The sequence below is a fragment of the Acomys russatus genome, chromosome 27, assembly GCF_903995435.1.
Source record: "Acomys russatus chromosome 27, mAcoRus1.1, whole genome shotgun sequence".
NCBI classification, from domain to species: Eukaryota; Metazoa; Chordata; class Mammalia; order Rodentia; family Muridae; genus Acomys; species Acomys russatus.
In genome coordinates this window covers 15,539,878-15,558,550 of record NC_067163.1, presented here as the reverse complement: position 1 = coordinate 15,558,550, position 18,673 = coordinate 15,539,878, and the positions used below count along the sequence as shown (strand labels likewise).

The 18,673-nt window shown below is 42.1% G+C and overlaps 1 protein-coding gene across 1 annotated transcript in view; it reads left to right on the top strand.

Moving 5' to 3' along the window:
- The window catches only part of Adam18 (ADAM metallopeptidase domain 18), a 66,006-nt gene extending 57,422 nt beyond the window's left edge, over positions 1 to 8,584 (top strand). The window contains exons 16-19 of the mRNA XM_051170021.1: positions 59 to 245; positions 3,533 to 3,613; positions 5,535 to 5,649; positions 8,348 to 8,584. Coding sequence (XP_051025978.1) covers positions 59 to 245; positions 3,533 to 3,613; positions 5,535 to 5,649; positions 8,348 to 8,502 — 538 coding nt within the window. The 3' untranslated portion in view covers positions 8,503 to 8,584. The remainder of the gene's footprint in view (positions 1 to 58; positions 246 to 3,532; positions 3,614 to 5,534; positions 5,650 to 8,347) is intronic.
- Positions 8,585 to 18,673: the final 10,089 nt, after the last annotated feature.

The window sequence follows — 18,673 nt, the reverse complement described above, 5'->3', positions numbered from 1 at the left end:
GGAAGCTGGGATCACTGAAAAGAAAAATCATCAAGAACTTTCTGTTTTCCGTTTCCAGGGATATTCTCTGTGGAAAATTAGCTTGTTTCCGGCCACGAAAGAATTATAAAGGCACTGCTCGATCTGTAGTGTATTCGTATGTCCATGACAGCATGTGTCTGTCCATACCTCCTGGGCTGTCCATGAGAGCAGATGGAAAAGACAGTGCATACGTAGCCGATGGCACTGTGTGTGGACCACACATGGTAACCGACTGAGGGTTCTAGTTAGTTGTGTGAATTACCACATGCCGTGTGCCATGACGGCTGTCACAGTTTGCAGCTGGGACTTGTGTTCCTTCCCTACATGGTGCCAAATGACAATTAAAGGAAGCGTTAGTTATTGTGACACATTGCTTCCTTTCAGTCTCTACGTGAAAAATAAGCAAGCCCCACATATGTTTAACACTAGAGTCTGCTAACCACCAAGAGCTATTATTTTTAGACCTAATAATTTCCAATAGCAGAATTCTGAGTTTTCATTTCACCTTGCAAGCCTTGCAAGAACTGCAAGCCTTGCAAGAACTGCAAGCCATGTTCATATTAATTAAATTATGTGCTTATGCATAAGACCAAAATGTAAATGTAAATAGTTTGGAAGAGCCAATGCTGTACTAGGGAAACATAGCTAGTGACTATCACACAGACACAAGCTCATATGTGTATGCATAGCAGTATATGCAAGTGTTCACATATATGCAAATTATGCTCATGGAGTTGTTTTACAAAGAGAGAACTAAAATCTAGAGTTTATCAGTCTAAGGGCATAAGGGAACCCAGCTCAGAAAACATACCAATTGCCCTGTGAGGTTGAAAGCATTGTTTATAAACCTTTTTGGCTACAGTACAATGGCCTGCAGCATTTACTTGCAGATTACAGAGCTAGCTCTTAACTCCAAGATCAGCAGTTCCTGATCCCTGGGAATGCCTCACTGTGCTGAGAACCCAGATCCTAGGGCTGGCTGCTTTGGGTGCTCAGCTTCCTTTATGGGCCACACCTAAGAGCTCGCTTCTCACAAATAGCGGTGCCTGGCCTGCTCAGTTCGTCGTAGAATATTGCAATGCTGTGAGCTACAATCATGGGGAACAGTTCTGAGCAAATGAGGACGCGCGCAGCCCTCAGTCAGACCACCAGGAGGGCACGAAAGCCCACCCCCAAATAGATGAGCAAGGCAGAAAGTGTATTTCTCAGCTCAGACCTTCCAACATGACACCCTGATCAGAGTTCCACATAACACTGTGAGGCAGGAGCCCCCAGAACTGGGACCCACCCCATGCCAGGCAGTGTGCCATGACTCCATGTCTGCCAGGACAGCATGGCAGCTTCTCTCATCATGTAGGTGGGGACAGGATCGTTAGTTTGTAGTCCCTTGCTGGGGGAGGAGGGGAGGGGGGGGGACACAGGTGACTGCCAATCAGGGGACAGCTTTCAAGTCCCCGTCTCTCTTCTCTTGGCCAAATCCATTTCTAAGTTGCTGTTGTTACAAAAAAAAATTTAAAGATTTCACTGGATTGTCCGTTGTTAGCTGGTAGAGATATAACTAATTTTTTCACATTAATATGTTGTCCTGAAACTTAGCTGACTTCATTGATTAGTCGAATCATGTTTGTGTGTTTGCATGTGCATCTATATGTAATGTATAAATCTGTGTGTGTTTGCATGAGCACATATATGAAATCTGTAAGTCTGTGTTTACATGTACATCTATATGTAATCTGTCAGTCTGTGTGTGTTTGCGTGTACATCTATATGTAATCTATAAGTTTGTGTTTTCATGTGTATCTATATGTAATCTGTAAGTCATCTGTGTGTAGTATGTGACTGTTTACATAAGTATCTGTATGTACTTCTTCAGTCCATGTGTGTTTGCACAATCAGCTGTGTATAGTCTGTCAGCATGTGTTTTCTTGGCCATCTAGGTAACCTGTCAACCTGTGTGTGCTTGTATGACATCCCTGCTCAGTCTGTAAATACGAAGGCATCAGTATGCGTCATGTGAGACAGTGTCTGTTAGTAGATGAATCTGTGGTCAGTCTGTAACACCATATGTTTGCCATACATCTGTGTGCAGTTTGTAAGCCTATATGTGTTTTCACATGCATCTGTATGTGGTCTGTAAGTCTCTGTGTGTTTGCACACACATCTATATGGGATCTATAAGTGTGTGTGTGTGCTTGCATATTCATGTTTGTGTGGTCTGTAAAGCTGTGTGTGTTTGTACATGAATCTGTGTGTGGTCTGTAAGTCTATGTGTTTATGTATGCATCTGTGTGTAGTGTATAAGTCTGTGTGTATTTGCACTGTCACCTGTGTGCTGTCTGGTTGTGTTTGCATGGGCGTCTGTGTACATTCCATCAGCCTGTGTGTGCTTGCTTGGCCATTAGCTTGCAGTCTGTCAGTCAGTCAACGTGTGCATTTTCTTGGATTTTTATGTGCAGCCTGTGACTGTTTGCATAGCCATCTGTATGTACTTGAATATGTATCTTTGTGCAGTCTACAAGTCTCTGTGTGATGACACAGCTGTCTGTCTGCAGTCTCAGCCTGTGTGTGTTTACATAAACAACTGTACCCAGTCTGTCATCCTGTATGTGTTGGTATGGGCATTAGTGTGCAGTCTCTCAGCCTGTGTGTGTTTGCATGTTCGTCTCTGTGTAGCCCGTCTGTACATTGGCGATCACCTACATATATAATTGTGTCATCTACAAAAAATCATTTTATTTCTTACTTTATGGTTTAGAATCTTTTATTTCTTTTTAGTATCGAAATTACTCTAGCTAGAATACTTAATATTACATTGAAATTGAATGTAAGAACCAAATAAAAGCGGGCATATACAATTTATGATTTATTTATTGGTTGTATGTTAGTTCTGAACAAATAATTACAGAGATAACTTTCATTCTCATTTGATGTTTTCATATTGTAAATTACTTAATTACACACTGTGTTAACAATTGAAAAAATAAGCTACCAAGCCAAAAATGAGACCAAGATAATCACATACTCAAATTACTAATTATCCTTTGATTACCATTTTGATATGACAAGTTTGACAATGGCTAAGAAAACACAGTTAAACCATTTCTCAGTATAATTCCGATACACTCCACCTTTAAAAAGATTCAAAGCAATTTATGAATTATATTTGAGGCGTAAGCAACATTTTTCTTCAGCCTTAAGGGGACAATTTTGACTTCTATCCAATTACCCACAACACATATTAGCAGTATAGGAAATGCAGTGAGCATCTCAACCAGTTCAAACTCTAGGAGTCAAAATCTAGACTGTGTGCCTCTAGCTCTCAACAGACACGTCCCTATTTGATACCATTCCTGTTGGGAAAGTTATGTTAAAAAGCCAAAATGTTTTTATTGGAATGGAAGCAAAACGAGCAAGCAGGCCTTGAATATCTTTTATGCATAGGTCACACATAGTGGTTTTTCTTGTTTTACATCACGTTCGTGACTGTGATATATTCTGTGTTTAACTTTAGTATTGTGTGAACAGAACCTGCCAAGAAGTGAGCTTAAGAGGAAGCGGCTGTGACTCCACTAAGAAGTGCAAAGGGAACGGGGTAAGGGGCTCCGCTTACATAGCTCTACACTTCAGGCTGCTGTGCGCAAACTCAGAGCTAATCTCCCTCGCTGTGGAGAACTGATGGATGCTTCTCTTAAAAGACACATCTACTTTTTGTTTGTTTGTTTTCTCGGGATAGGGTTTCTCTGTGTTGTAGCCTTGGCTGTCCTGAACCTGCTTTGTAGACCACGCTGGCCTCAAACTCACAGTGATCCACCTGCCTCTGCCTCCCAGAGTGCTAGGATTACAGGCATGCACCACCGTGCCTGGCTGATTTTTTTTTTGTTGTTGTTTGTTTGTTTTGTTTTTGTTTTTTGATGAGGGAGGGGGAGGGGGAGGGAGGGAGAGAGCATGAAGTTCAGTGGGTAGGAGCTGGGAGGAGTTAAGGGACAGAATAAACACAATCAAAATATACTGCATGAAAACTTTAATAAAATCTTTAAAAAGAAAAACACAATAAAAAAGAAAACCTTCATTTAAAGTATAACTAGGTTTTTTTGTCATAGTAAAAAGTACTTTAAAATTAAATCTTTTTATTAAATATATTTTGTACATATACATTTATATTATTACACATATATACAATAAACTACCTATGGCAAGAAGAACCATGATACAATCAGGAATTATATAAATGATACATTCTTACTGTTTTGGCTATTTGTATTTGGCACCCTTGAAGAAAACATTTTTCCTATCTTGGTGCGTCTAAACTTGTGAATGTAAATCAATATCTATCATATCTCATCATTATTAACTTAAAACATCTATTTAGACCTAAAAATATCTTAACCCCTAAACAATTAAGCTTCATTATAAAACTAAACTATCTGGTCTTCAACCCCATCAGAGACTTAATAAGGAATAAACTTAATTATCTGAGTATATACGGAGTGCAGGTTAGTAGCTTTCCAAATGAGAAGATGACTGAGACAGTTTGCTACATGAATAGTCAGTCAGTCACACAAAACTCTCAAAAGTTAATATTTAGAGGCTGGAGAGATGACTCAGCGGGTAAGATTGTGCTCCTGTCAAAGGCCGGCGTTCAGCTCCTCAGCCCTATTGAATGACCCAGGACTCCTATAACCCACATGCTAGGGAGAGGGAATCTGACGCCTCTGGTCCACAAGGGGACCGTCATTTATGCATACTCACACACAAGTAAAAGTAGTAAAAATCATCTTAAAAGGTAGTATTTGTGAATGATTAATTCACCTCTGTGAACATAAAGATCACGTGCTAGCTTGTTTGTTTTTCTGTTCTGCTGTTGTTTGGTCAATTGGTTAGTTAGTTTGTTGGCTCCTTGAGTCACCTGAGAAGAGGGGACCTCCGCTGAGAAAACCCCTCCATCTGATTGTTCTATAGGCAAGTCAGCAGTGTATTTTCTAGACTAATGATTGGTGTGTAGGACCCAACCCATTGTGGGTGGAGCCACCGTTGGCAGGGGTGGAGCCACCGTTGGCAAGGGGGTGGAGCCACCATTGACAGCAGGTCCTGGGTTGTTTAAGACAAGTCACTGAAGCCGCTGCCAGCCTGAGCTCAAGGCTGGAACCTTGCTAGCTGCAAGTGTAAACTGGAATAAGGCCTCTCCCTCCCAAGCTGCTTTTTTGGTCATGGTGTTTATCGCAGCAATAGAAAGCACAGGCCGATGTTGTCATAGCCTTGTTACATCTCATTTTTAGCAGACTATTGGAGAAAATAAAGTGCTTTTAAAATACAGACAATAGAAACTGGAATATATTTTCACATTGTGGTCATGCTGCCCTTTGACTATGCCACCAGTTTTAATTACTTTTTCTAAACCACTTCTCATATCATATAGCTACAAAAACCTTAAAAATATACCATATATTTCAGCCACTTATGTCAGATGTAACTACTAAGACAGTTAAAAATGACTGCATATTTTTCCATTTTAGATATGTAATAACTTTGGTAATTGCCAATGCTTTCCTGACTACAGGCCTCCAGACTGTAACTTACAGATTGGATCACCAGGGGGCAGCATTGATGATGGAACCATCAGGAGAGCTGGTCAGTACACATAAGCTTCCAAAGCGAGTAACGTGTTTTCTGTGGCGTTGATCAAAGACATTTTAGTCAAATCTTTTACAGACCAGTTATGAATAAATTAATCTGGTACCATATTTGTAATGAGTTTTTTGGGAGGCACTCAACTTTAGTGAAGTCAACTAAAGTAGAATTGTACTCCAGAGTTTCAATTGATGTCATTAAGTAAATTTTAATGGTAATAATAATAATAATAATAATAATAATAATAATAATAATAATAATAATAATTTCATATTATTAAACCTGAGCATTATTGGAAAGTAACTTTGGTATACAACACTGTTCATCCTAAATGAAACTTAGAAAAATGTATGGCAAAATATAGATGTATTTCTACCAAGAAATAACAGTAAGTCAGACTATGAATACATGCTCATATTTTCCCTTGTTCCTATGGTGAATGAAAGTAATACCGTAAGCTCAGTTAGTCATCCGTTGTTTCACATATTCACTCCATGAGCATGTTATCAGGTGTTTGAAGAAGGAACAGTATTGAGGAAGTTTCAGGAAGTGTACAAATGTAATGACAAAGAAGTTTAATAATGAAAGTATATCACCCAATAAACAATGGAGTTATCTATATTGGCCAGAAGTAGACATATAAAGGGACGATGAATAAATTGCTTTATGTATCAAGTATTTGAAAATAACAACGACTAAAAGGCAGTTGAGAATTAATACATGAAGCGAAAGGCTCAAGAACGCTGTACAAATCACTGCGAGTCAGGCTGAACAAAGCATGAATGCAATTGGTTTAAATTTGTATAGTGAGAGCTGTGTGCAATACCTCATGGCTGTAATCTCAATACACGGAAGTTTGAAGCAGGAGGATTGCTACAAGTTTAAGGTTAGGCTCTTTGTTAGTTAGGGTCTCTATTGCTGTGATAAAACCCAAAGCAACTTGAGGAGGAGAGGGTTTAATCTCATCTTACAGTTCTCAGACCACACTCTGTCACTGAGGGAAGTCAGGTCAGGAATTCAAGCAGGGCAGGAGCCTGGAGGCCTTGGGGAGAGAGCTGCTTACTGGCTTCTTCCCCCTGGCTTGCTCAGCTTCCTTTCTGATATACCACAGGACTGCGGGGCTTGCAAAACTCACAATGGGCTGGGACTTCCCAGTCAGTAAGAAAATGGAGGTATTGTCTTAGTTGCAAGTTCTTCTCTACAAATAACCCTATGAAGTTGACAATGAGCTAGCCAGACACTACCTCAGAGGAAAAGCAACTGTCTAACAAGCAGTTTGGCTATCTGTGGAATTCATGCGAAGGCACCATTAGGTATTTGGCAGCGCTGCTTGTAATTCATGAAGGGTTCATAAATCCATCCTTTATGCTCATCTTAGGTGACCACAGCAATTAGGTGCGATGATAAGAGTGAGGTAAGAGCACTGTGTATAACTTCAGAAAGCCATGGTGTTTTAGAAACATAACGTCTGAGATGAGCGTCAGTCCTTAAGCCATACAATAAAAAGGAATGGTGAAGCCGGCCACGGCGGCCCCTGCCTGAGGCCCCAGCACTTGAGAGACTGGAGCAGGAAGATGGTTACAAGTCTGAGGCCAACCTAGTTTCATTATGAGATCAGGTCCAAAAGCAAAAGCAAAGCAAAACAAAGCAATTAGAACAATAACAGAAAACTGCATGAACTATTTGCCAAAAGAGAAGAGGACTGTGAGTGGTTGGGAGAGGAGACCAGCCCTGTGGATAGCTGGTGAGACAATATCGACATTCCTGTCAATATTGCGGAGGGTCAGATGGAAGGAAGGGAAGGGAAGGGAAGAGATGGACAACATTTGCATTTGCTGCTTCAACTGAAGAGACCCAGTCTTTTATCCATGGGCAATAAAAGAGTGTGAGCCTACAGATGCCCCGCCCCTCCCCCTTGACGGATGCTGTCTTATGTTGAAGTTCTTGGTCCATTTGGAGTTTAGTTTCTTACAGAATGAGAGATAAGGATCTCATTTCATTCTTGTACCTATACTTACGCAGTTTGACTAAAACCATGTACGAAAGGTACTGGATTTTACGCAGGGTGCATTTCTGATCTCTTTGTAACAACTCAGGTGCCTTTAGCAGCTAGGGCTTGTAAATGGGTTTTCAGATCTTTTCTGTTGGTCAACATGTTTGTTTTTATGCCAGTTCCATGCTATTTTTATTACTATAGCTCTGCAGCATAACGTGAAATCTGGGTTGGTGACACCTTCAGCAGATTTTCTAATTGTTTAATATTATTTTGGCTATCCTGGGTCTTTTGTGTTTCCATGTGAAGCTAAAGAAGTTTTTCTTCAATATACATGAAGAATTGCATGAGGATTTTGATGTGGACCACATCTATCTGTAGGTTTCTTTAATAGGTTGCTTGTTTTCACAACACTAACCCTACTAATCATGAGCACAGGTGGTCCATCTTCTGATATCTCCTTCAGCTTTTTTTTTTTTTTTCAGTGTCGTAAATCTTTCATTGTATAAATTTTTCACTGCCTTGGTTGTATTTATTCCAAGATATTCGGATACATACACACAGATGTGTTGTAGGTACAGAAAAGAGGTTTTATATGCACAAAATGTTAACATGATGTATAAAGCTTTATAGAAACGTGTTCATCTGTGGGAATCTTGTCTAGGTTTCACATGAACCCGTTTTTTTCTGTCATTTCTTTTCCAGACTTAGGCTTTGGTACAAAGCACGCAGGCAAGCATCAGGACAGCTGGGCGATTCTGGCCTTCTTCATTTTCCTGCCTTTTATCATAACTGTGATAATCAGGATCCTGAAGAGAAATGAAAGGAAAATAATGCCTCAGACCGATCACCAAATATGATGGGTAAATATAGCCTGTGGTGCTAACCTATGTGGTTAAATAGAGCTGTGTTTTTAATGGTTTTGTAACTCCATATTTTATGTTCTCTTATTTTACTTGTAAGCATACGTTGTGTTTTTCCTGATACAAGTTGAATTCTCATAATTTCCTTTCTCAGGACTTGAGTGCCCTGGGTCTTTTCCTAATTGAGTTCCACACCGCACTAGGAACTTAATTCTCCAGACAAGGCTAAAATCTGGGCATCGCTGTAACTTTCCCTTGTAGTTAAGTCTAACCCATGCAACGATGTTGCACTTCAAGGAAGACTCTTCTTCCCAATGTGGGCACAATATTAACACTTGTATTGATAATTATTTTAATTTCATAATCCTCCCATACTTGTCTCAAATGCTATCAAAACCTTGTCTCTCAAGTCACGTGCCATTTCCCGTGTTTTTCTACCTTGTACTCTCTCTGAACTGCTAGACATTTCCCTCACAGACGTTTGAGAACTGCTGGTCTGGAGAGAAAGGGATGAACTGCCTGCCCATCCTTGATATGGCAGTCAGTTCCCGTGTCACAGAACAAAATGCCCAGTTGAGGGTTGCAGACAGTGGTGACAACAGCAGTCTCTCGGGTGTCCCCTTGCTGATTGGAAGGCTGCAAGTGTTCTCAGACATAGGACTTCCCAGAGTCCCATGGGCTATAGTGACATCTTCCTAGAGTCCGGCGGACTACAGCTACCTGGAGGTGGTGCAGCAGTCTGATTTTGTTCATCTCAATGCCATGCTTGTGTTAGGGTGCTGAGAGCTTTGTGTAAAGCCAAGGCAATGGAAACGACTGTGGGTCATTTCTGGGACAAATAAATGAGGCTATTCTCTGTGGCGCATCCCGAACCCATCGACTGTTCTCTGTGACATACACGAGCCCAATAGAGACATTGCGTCTCTAACGTCAGGCTCCGACACAGCGGTACGCACATCTGGCTCTGGGATGCCTGATGCCCAGCATCCTTGCTAAGATGAAATCACAATGTGTGCTGCTTTTTAAGACTGCTTCCCCAAAAAGCCACCAGTCGGATCAGCTGCCACTCTTTCCCATGTCACTGATACCCCGCCCACACCCCTCTGTAAAACTGCACACAGCGATGGAGAAGCCAGTCCCTGATGAGGGGTTGGTGCATTTATCTGCAGAGCTCTATGAAGCTGCCACATATCTTACACTTCCAAGAGGGTCCTAGCCACCCAGGAGTCCCCCGAGAGATTTGGAAGGAGCGGGTCTTCTCCTATCTTTACAATGAAATTAAATTTCCCTTCTAATATCTTTTGTTGACCAACTTTAACAACTTAAATAGCTATTTTTGCAATTTTTGCATTGGCCACAAGATGTCACTATACATTTATGTAACAAAAGGAACCAAACACAGCCATGGCTTATCCTGGCCAAATGGGGCGACTGGTCCTTATAGATCTGAGTTCAAAGTTCTGCCAAAGGCTTCCCTAGACATTTGCCAAAGCGTCTCTTACCCTATTTTGGTTTCTATTTAAGTCTAAGAAGTACTATATTTTATTTTTTAAATGTAGATATTGCATATACTATTCAAACCTGGGTGGACAACTTATGCAGCAAGAAATACCCAGAAAGTTGAAACTTTAAATTCTATTATTAAATATGTATATGGAGGTAGTCATGTATGTGTGTATCTGTATGTGTATGTGTGCATATGTGTGCTCATGTGCTGTATGTACACGTGTGTATATGTGTGTGAATGTACACGTGTGTGTATATGTGTGTGTGTGTGTGTAGGCTGAGGTCTACATCAAGTACCTCCTTTTATTGTTCTCTACCTTATTTTTCAAACAGGGTCTCTCACTGAACCTGGGGCTTGTGACTGATTAGGCTGGCTGGCCACTATACCCTAGTGACCCTCCTGTCTACACCTCCCCATCCCTCCCCACCCCCGGTACTGAGGTGCCAGGTATACTGCCACACCTGCCTTTTTACATGGGTGCTGAGGATCCAGCTCTGGCCCTCATGCCCACACTACGAACGCTTTTCTCACTGAGGCATCTCAGCAGCCCCCGTTTTCAGTGTTGAGAGTCCACCGCAGTGTGTGCCAGCCTCATGCTCCAGTACACAGTCCTTCTAGAAGGACCCGTGGACCTTGCTTTGCTCAGCTCCTTGGCAAGCTCGCGGTCTGCTCCTTTGTTGTGTAGGTGGTAGTCATCTCGACGTTGTTTCAGCTTTCATTTCACTGATGCTTAGTGACGCATCTCTTCTTGGTTTGCTGGACCACTGGGAGGCAGGAGCTGCTATTCCCATAGGCAGAGGAGCTGGCTGCACAGAGTGAGCCAACCGTTAGATGCAGCAGCTCAGGAGCAGCAAAGACAGTGGATTCTATACTTTGGACACTTTATCTCTGCAAAATGTATTCTCTAAAAATGAGCTGTATAGCAAGTTGAAACTTAAATCACCCATCTGAATATTAGCTACAGAATGGAAGGTCTTCCCTTGTTAAACTCTGTTGTGGCGGTTCCCAACCTCCCTGATGCTGTGGCTCTTTAACACAGCTCCTCGTGTTGTGCTGACCCTGACCATAAAATTATTTTCACTGCTACTTCATAACTGTAATTTTTGCTCCCAGTTACAAATCATAATTTAAATATGTGTTTTCTGATGGTCTTTGGCAACCCCTCTGAAAGAATTGCTCATCCCCAACAGGGTTGCAACCTTTGTTCTTCTTTTCACACATGAACTCTGTATCAACCCGTGCGCGCGCACACACACACACACACACACACACACACACACACACACACACACACACACACAGGATGACCTTTCATTCAGTTTCCCTAAGTCATGGCTTTTCCCCTCAGAAGTGAAGTGTGTTCAATTGAGCTGACCAGGAGGCGTGTCCTGGTAACCAGGATTCAGATGGGGCAGAAGCAGGAAACTGGGGCTTCATAAAATCTATCAGTCTTTAAAACAAGCAAGAGGAAGAAAAGAGAAGTTCAAGCTTAGAAGAAGAGGCATGCCCTAGTTATTTCATGGCTGTAATTGGGCTGTTGGCTGGAAATGTAGATTATACATACTAAATAAAAAGACACATTCTATCATGTACTTCTCGGTCAAGTCCCTAAGAATTAAGCTGGTTTGTCATGGGTCAATTTTAATATCCGTGTATTTGAAAGTAACTTTAGGTGGTAAGCCAGGAGCAGGTCTGGCTCTTGACCTGATTGGGAATTTCTCTTTGTCTCTTCATTACAGCAGTTCCTTGCACCAGAAAGCTGCCAAGGGTTTAACAATGGATGGAGCAGAGGAGGAAATGTGTGGTCGAACATCTCTGTTACCTGTGGACACACATTAAGTCTCAGACCTTTGGAAAATAAAAGTGACATATACACAAGTGGAGGCCTCTTTGTGTCTCTTCAGAGGCTGTGGATGGCAGGTGACAGTGGTGGGTCAAGGCTGGGAGGGAGCGTTTGAAGTCCTCCCTACTGGGAACTTCTGCAGCCACAGAGCCAGGACCTGAGCAGTGTAATATGTTTAAGGAAGACAGGTTGGGGGAAGAGTCGAGAAGGAAAGCCAATTAGAGTTTGTATTATAGTAAGATAGAAAAGGCAGCCGTGAATTGATAAGCCTTCAGTGGGACCTGCTAGAGTAAGGGAACAGACTGTAGGCACCAGAGCAGAGTAAAAGGGAAGTACACATGACTCGGCAGCAGCAGACAGGTGGAGGGAGCAGCAATGTGCTTGTATTACAGGCAGCACGGGGACTTACATACAGTGGAAAGCACCACCCAACCACAGCTACCGAAACCAAGTCAGAACACACGTAAGGTACTTCGGTAGACCGCTACTCAGTACAGAAACACAGTCAATTCAAAGCATTTCCAGAAAGATCGCTGGAGACCCAAATAGCATCAAAAATGAATTCTAACCAACATTAAAGGGGAAGCTGATATCAATTTTACAAAAATTCTCCAGGAAACTTAAGATCACTATGCCTGGTCCTGCTCCCCCACTCACCATGTATAATAAACAGCATCACGTGGTAAATAAAATGGTTCTGCTCGCCATAACTCAGATGCACAGGGCAATTAGCTTGTGAACTTCAGTATAATAGAGAGCCGCCAGGGGGTGCACATGAGTGCTCTCCAGAGGCCAAATAGCCTTTTCCACTGGTCTACCTAATTTATTGTTGTGGTTGTTTTTATTTAGCATTTCCTGGATTATTCACTTTACTCAGAATTTTATGTTTCTTGAACCAATACTACGCAGTTGTATGAAAGTGGTTGTCATTTTTCTCTCCCCAGCTCCCAGCCCGTGAGCAAATTTTCCCGTTCAAGCCCATCCTTTGCTGAATAGGGAATCCAAGGCCAATCTTGGCTAGAGCATTGTTTCAAAGCATAACAAAAACTATGTTTCTATACCTATTGATTGACACGGCTAAGTACACAGACACAGAGCACTATAGCTTTAATTCCACAGTTCCTAACAGCGTTATCTATGTAGTCCCCCCACCTTAGTTATCTATGTAGTCCCCCCACCTTAGTCATCTATGTAGTCCCCCTACCTTAGTTATCAATAGTTATCTATGTAGTCCTCCCACCTTAGTTATCTATGTAGTCCCCCCACCTTAGTTATCTATGTAGTCCCCCCACCTTAGTTATCTATGTAGTCCCCCCACCTTAGTTATCTATGTAGTTCCCCCACCTTAGTTATCTATGTAGTCCCCCCACCTTAGTTATCTATGTAGTCCCCCCACCTTAGTCATCTATGTAGTCCCCCCACCTTAGTTATCTATGTAGTCCCCCCACCTTAGTCATCTATGTAGTCCCCCCACCTTAGTTATCTATGTAGTCCCCCACCTTAGTCATCTATGTAGTCCCCCCACCTTAGTCATCTATGTAGTCCCCCCACCTTAGTTATCTATGTAGTCCCCCACCTTAGTTATCTATGTAGTCCCCCACCTTAGTCATCTATGTAGTCCTCCCACCTTAGTTATCTATGTAGTCCTCCCACCTTAGTCATCTATGTAGTCCCCCACCTTAGTCATCTATGTAGTTCCCCCACCTTAGTCATCTATGTAGTCCCCCCACCTTAGTTATCTATGTAGTCCCCCCACCTTAGTCATCTATGTAGTCCCCCACCTTAGTTATCTATGTAGTCCCCCACCTTAGTCATCTATGTAGTCCCCCCACCTTAGTCATCTATGTAGTCCCCCCACCTTAGTTATCTATGTAGTGTCCCCCACCTTAGTCATCTATGTAGTCCCCCCACCTTAGTCATCTATGTAGTCCCCCCCACCTTAGTTATCTATGTAGTCCCCCACCTTAGTTATCTATGTAGTCCCCACCTTAGTCATCTATGTAGTCCTCCCACCTTAGTTATCTATGTAGTCCTCCCACCTTAGTCATCTATGTAGTCCCCCACCTTAGTCATCTATGTAGTTCCCCCACCTTAGTCATCTATGTAGTCCCCCCACCTTAGTTATCTATGTAGTCCCCCCACCTTAGTCATCTATGTAGTCCCCCACTTAAGTTATCTAGTAGTCCCCACCTTAGTTCTCTATGTAGTCCCCCACCTTAGTCATCTATGTAGTCCCCCCACCTTAGTTATCTATGTAGTCCCCCACCTTAGTTATCTATGTAGTCCCCCACCTTAGTCATCTATGTAGTCCCCCCACCTTAGTTATCTATGTAGTCCCCCCACCTTAGTTATCTATGTAGTCCTCCCACCTTAGTTATCTATGTAGTCCCCCCACCTTAGTTATCTATGTAGTCCCCCCACCTTAGTCATCTATGTAGTCCCCCACCTTAGTTATCTATGTAGTCCCCCCACCTTAGTTATCTATGTAGTCCTCCCACCTTAGTCATCTATGTAGTCCTCCCACCTTAGTCATCTATGTAGTCCCCCACCTTAGTTATCTATGTAGTCCCCCCACCTTAGTTATCTATGTAGTCCTCCCACCTTAGTTATCTATGTAGTCCTCCCACCTTAGTCATCTATGTAGTCCCCCACCTTAGTTATCTATGTAGTCCCCCCACCTTAGTTTATCTATGTAGTCCTCCCACCTTAGTCATCTATGTAGTCCCCCCACCTTAGTTATCTATGTAGTCCTCCCACCTTAGTCATCTATGTAGTCCCCCTACCTTAGTTATCTATGTAGTCCCCCCACCTTAGTTATCTATGTAGTTCCCCCCACCTTAGTTATCTATGTAGTCCCCCCACCTTAGTTATTCTAGTAGTCCCCCACCTTATTCATCTATGTAGTCCCCCCACCTTAGTTATCTATGTAGTCCCCCCCACCTTAGTTATCTATGTAGTCCTCCCACCTTAGTTATCTATGTAGTCCCCCACCCTTAGTTATCTATGTAGCTCCCCCACCTTAGTCATCTATGTAGTCCCCACCTTAGTATCTATGTAGTCCCCCCCACTTAGTTATCTATGTAGTCCTCCCACCTTAGTCATCTATGTAGTCCTCCCACCTTAGTCATCTATGTAGTCCCCACCTTAGTTATCTATTTATTCCCCCCACCTTAGTTATCTATGTAGTCCTCCCACCTTAGTTATCTATGTAGTCCTCCCACCTTAGTCATCTATGTAGTCCCCCACCTTAGTTATCTATGTAGTCCCCCCACCTTAGTTATCTATGTAGTCCTCCCACCTTAGTCATCTATGTAGTCCCCCCACCTTAGTTATCTATGTAGTCCTCCCACCTTAGTCATCTATGTAGTCCCCCTACCTTAGTTATCTATGTAGTCCCCCCACCTTAGTTATCTATGTAGTTCCCCCACCTTAGTTATCTATGTAGTCCCCCCACCTTAGTTATCTATGTAGTCCCCCACCTTAGTCATCTATGTAGTCCCCCTACCTTAGTTATCTATGTAGTCCCCCCACCTTAGTTATCTATGTAGTCCCCCCACCTTAGTTATCTATGTAGTCCCCCTACCTTAGTTATCTATGTAGTCCTCCCACCTTAGTCATCTATGTAGTCCCCCTACCTTAGTTATCTATGTAGTCCCCCCACCTTAGTCCATTCTATGTAGTTCCCCCCCCTTAGTTATCTAGTAGTCCCCCCACATTTATAGGAATGTTGTTTCTAAGTTATAAACACTTCCAAAGATAGTTTTGCATGGGTGGTCATGATAAATAATAGGAAAGTGGTCCAATCTGTAACAATAACAACCTAATTCTTCAGTTCAAGGTGTGTACGTGTGCAACAGACTTGTTAAATGTTCTTTGTAATGGTGATGTATACATAATTTTTTCAAAAACCAGAGAAAACACTGTATCATCATATCTCTGGGTCACCGTGGAACCTCTTCTTGGTTCTTCCTTGTTTCTGAGCATTGAATCCAGAGCCTTACACCTCACAGACAGGCTTTCTACACCACCAACCACCACCAGGCACCAAAAATTTCTCTTTGGAGAATGTAGGAAAGATTTGGTAACATTTGCCATCACCTCTGGCCACCAAATCCCAAACCAGTATCCACACTGACACCTACATCAGGACCCCTGCACACCAACTCCCATGTGAGTCCCTACACCAACACTTCTGTGTGTGTGTGTGTTTAAGTGTGTGTAAGTGTGTGTGTTCTGTGCTTGCCTGTGAAGTTGGCAACTCTCAGCTTCCTGCTGCTGCCACCATGTTTGTCATTGTTTTGACACCATGATGGAATCTTACCTCTCAGGAAATTTAAGATCAAATAAGCTCATTATGGTCTGTTATCACAGCAACAGGAAAGTAAGTCCTATAAGCAGCAGTGCTTACCCTGGTACCCACACAAGCATCAGCATCAGCATCAGTGGCTCCTGTTTTATTATTCACTCCAGAAAAATTCTGATCACCAACTTTTTGCAGTAAGAGTAAAGTTCAAAATATTAAACTGACATGCAATTAAAATTGTAATTGGCCTAAATATTTATATTTTGAATGAGATGACTATTATACATTTAAAAACCAGAATGCTAGAACTACCAGAGAAGATAGTAGGACAAGGTGCTAGGAAGTGGGGAGGGGAAAATAGGGGAAAAGGACATACTTAATTGGGAAGGGGGAGGCAGGTACAGAGAGGGAGGGAAGACATACATAGTATTAAGGATGTTTGGGGTGGGGGAAACAAAGGATAACCTATTATTCCATAATTTCACATAAAATGGGGTTACTCCTGCATGAAGGATATCCTTCAGCAAGAGAGTAACAAAACCCCCAGTGCCAGGCAAGGGATACATCCATTCTAGTTGTTGGTCAAGAGAGTCCAAGAGACACCCAAAATAATATAAGCTATTGCCATTGCTCTAGACTGTTGCAGATAAGACCCCATTGCTGAGGACACTACACACTTACACCATAGGACTTGGACAAACTCAGTTGGCCCTGTTCTGGAGGACTCCTCACGGAGGGCTAGCTCACAGTATTGGAAGGTGCTATGTAAGCTGCCAAGGGAGAAATGTTGCCAACAATACTACATGGTTGTGATTCCTGAAAACCACGGCCAATGACCATCCCCAGCAGGCTAGCCCCCAAGAGTTCAATAGTGGCACTAACATCTTGGGAACAACCGACAGTTCCCTACTTGAGTTTGCAAGTCCATTCAATAGGCTGGAATTCATGTCTGGACCTGTAGACTGAACCACCAGCCCTAGAATAGAAACCAACTACTGATATGTTACTAAATTAATATAGTTTTCCACTTCCTTCTAAATATCTGTACCTAAGTCTGTAGATGCGCTCAACCCTTATCTCTTACCAAGGAAATCTTTTTGCAGCAGATGGAGGCTATTTACATAGATCCACAGCTGACTAAAAGGAAGAGACTAGGAGGAATTCCTCCTCTCCCAAATGAGACATCTATAGCTCAACCTCTGCACTCAGGGCTCAGGGAATATCAGCGGGAAGGAGCCAGAGGACTGAGCTAGCTCCTGTGGATGGGGTCTTCTGGGAACAACTCCCATGAGTGTTCAACAATATGGTTGCCTGTGCAGGATTACACCCATTGACATACCAACACGGGCGAGGGGAGGTTCATTAGGCCCGAGGCTGCTGAGGAAGGGATGAGCCCCTTGGTGAGTCACCTAGTTATAAGAGGTCAACCTTATTATATGTGCCGCATACAGGCAACATGAATGAGACTGGCTCAGCAGGCTTTGTAGATGCTTAGAAGCAAGCACTCACTCTACCAGCAAGCTAAATTCCTGCCTCCTCAACATGTAACTTAATCTGGTACTGTGATGTTTCATCAGCTATTACCAGTACTTGAGGGAGCTTGCCTATTGGATATGCCTTTGTGATGTATATTTTAAGCTTCTGTTTTCTTATATTTCTTCTTTGGTTATATTTAAGATTTTATATGTTAAACAATATATTAAATATATAACATATTTGTGTTTAATATAATATAGTACATATATCATAATAATGTATGTATTAAATAGTACAGTGCTGGAGAAAAGGCTCAGAGGTTAAACGTTCATACTGCTCCTGTGAAAGAGACAAGCTAAATTCCCAGAACTCACTCAGAGCAACAGCAACCTGTAGTTCCAACTCCAGAAGACCTAAGACCCTCTTCTGGCTCTTCAGGCTTATACGGCAGACATAGATACATAATTTAAAAATATATGTTTTACATATTTATTTTTATATATGCATATCTATGTATATGTGGCATGTAGTAAATTTTTAGTTCAGTCTGGTGCTTGTCCTTTTTAATATCTTCTGTACAGCATCGGGCACCTTGTTGTCTTCACTGTTTATCCTTTCTTCTTTACAAATGTCTTCTCTTGTGTTGATGTTTGTTTACAAATAAGCTTTTCCCATTCCATTGGCTTGCTGCTTAAGCATTGAAATACAGGCAGGCAGGCACACATACACACATACGCATGTGCACACACACACACACACACACACACACACACACACACACGCACGTGCGCTAAGTCTGGAGGTCAAAACAAACCTCTATACACTTTCAATATCTTCATAATTTGGATTTCATCTATTTCGGGAGTATTTGAAGATTTTAACATTTATTTACTGAAAATTTTAACATTATTTAGCCCACAACAATATAAATTGATATATACTCAAATTCAATTTATACATATGACTATCCACCATGTAGACCAAGCTGACCTTGAACCTACAGAGATCCAGCTACCTCTGCCTCCTGAATGCTGGGATT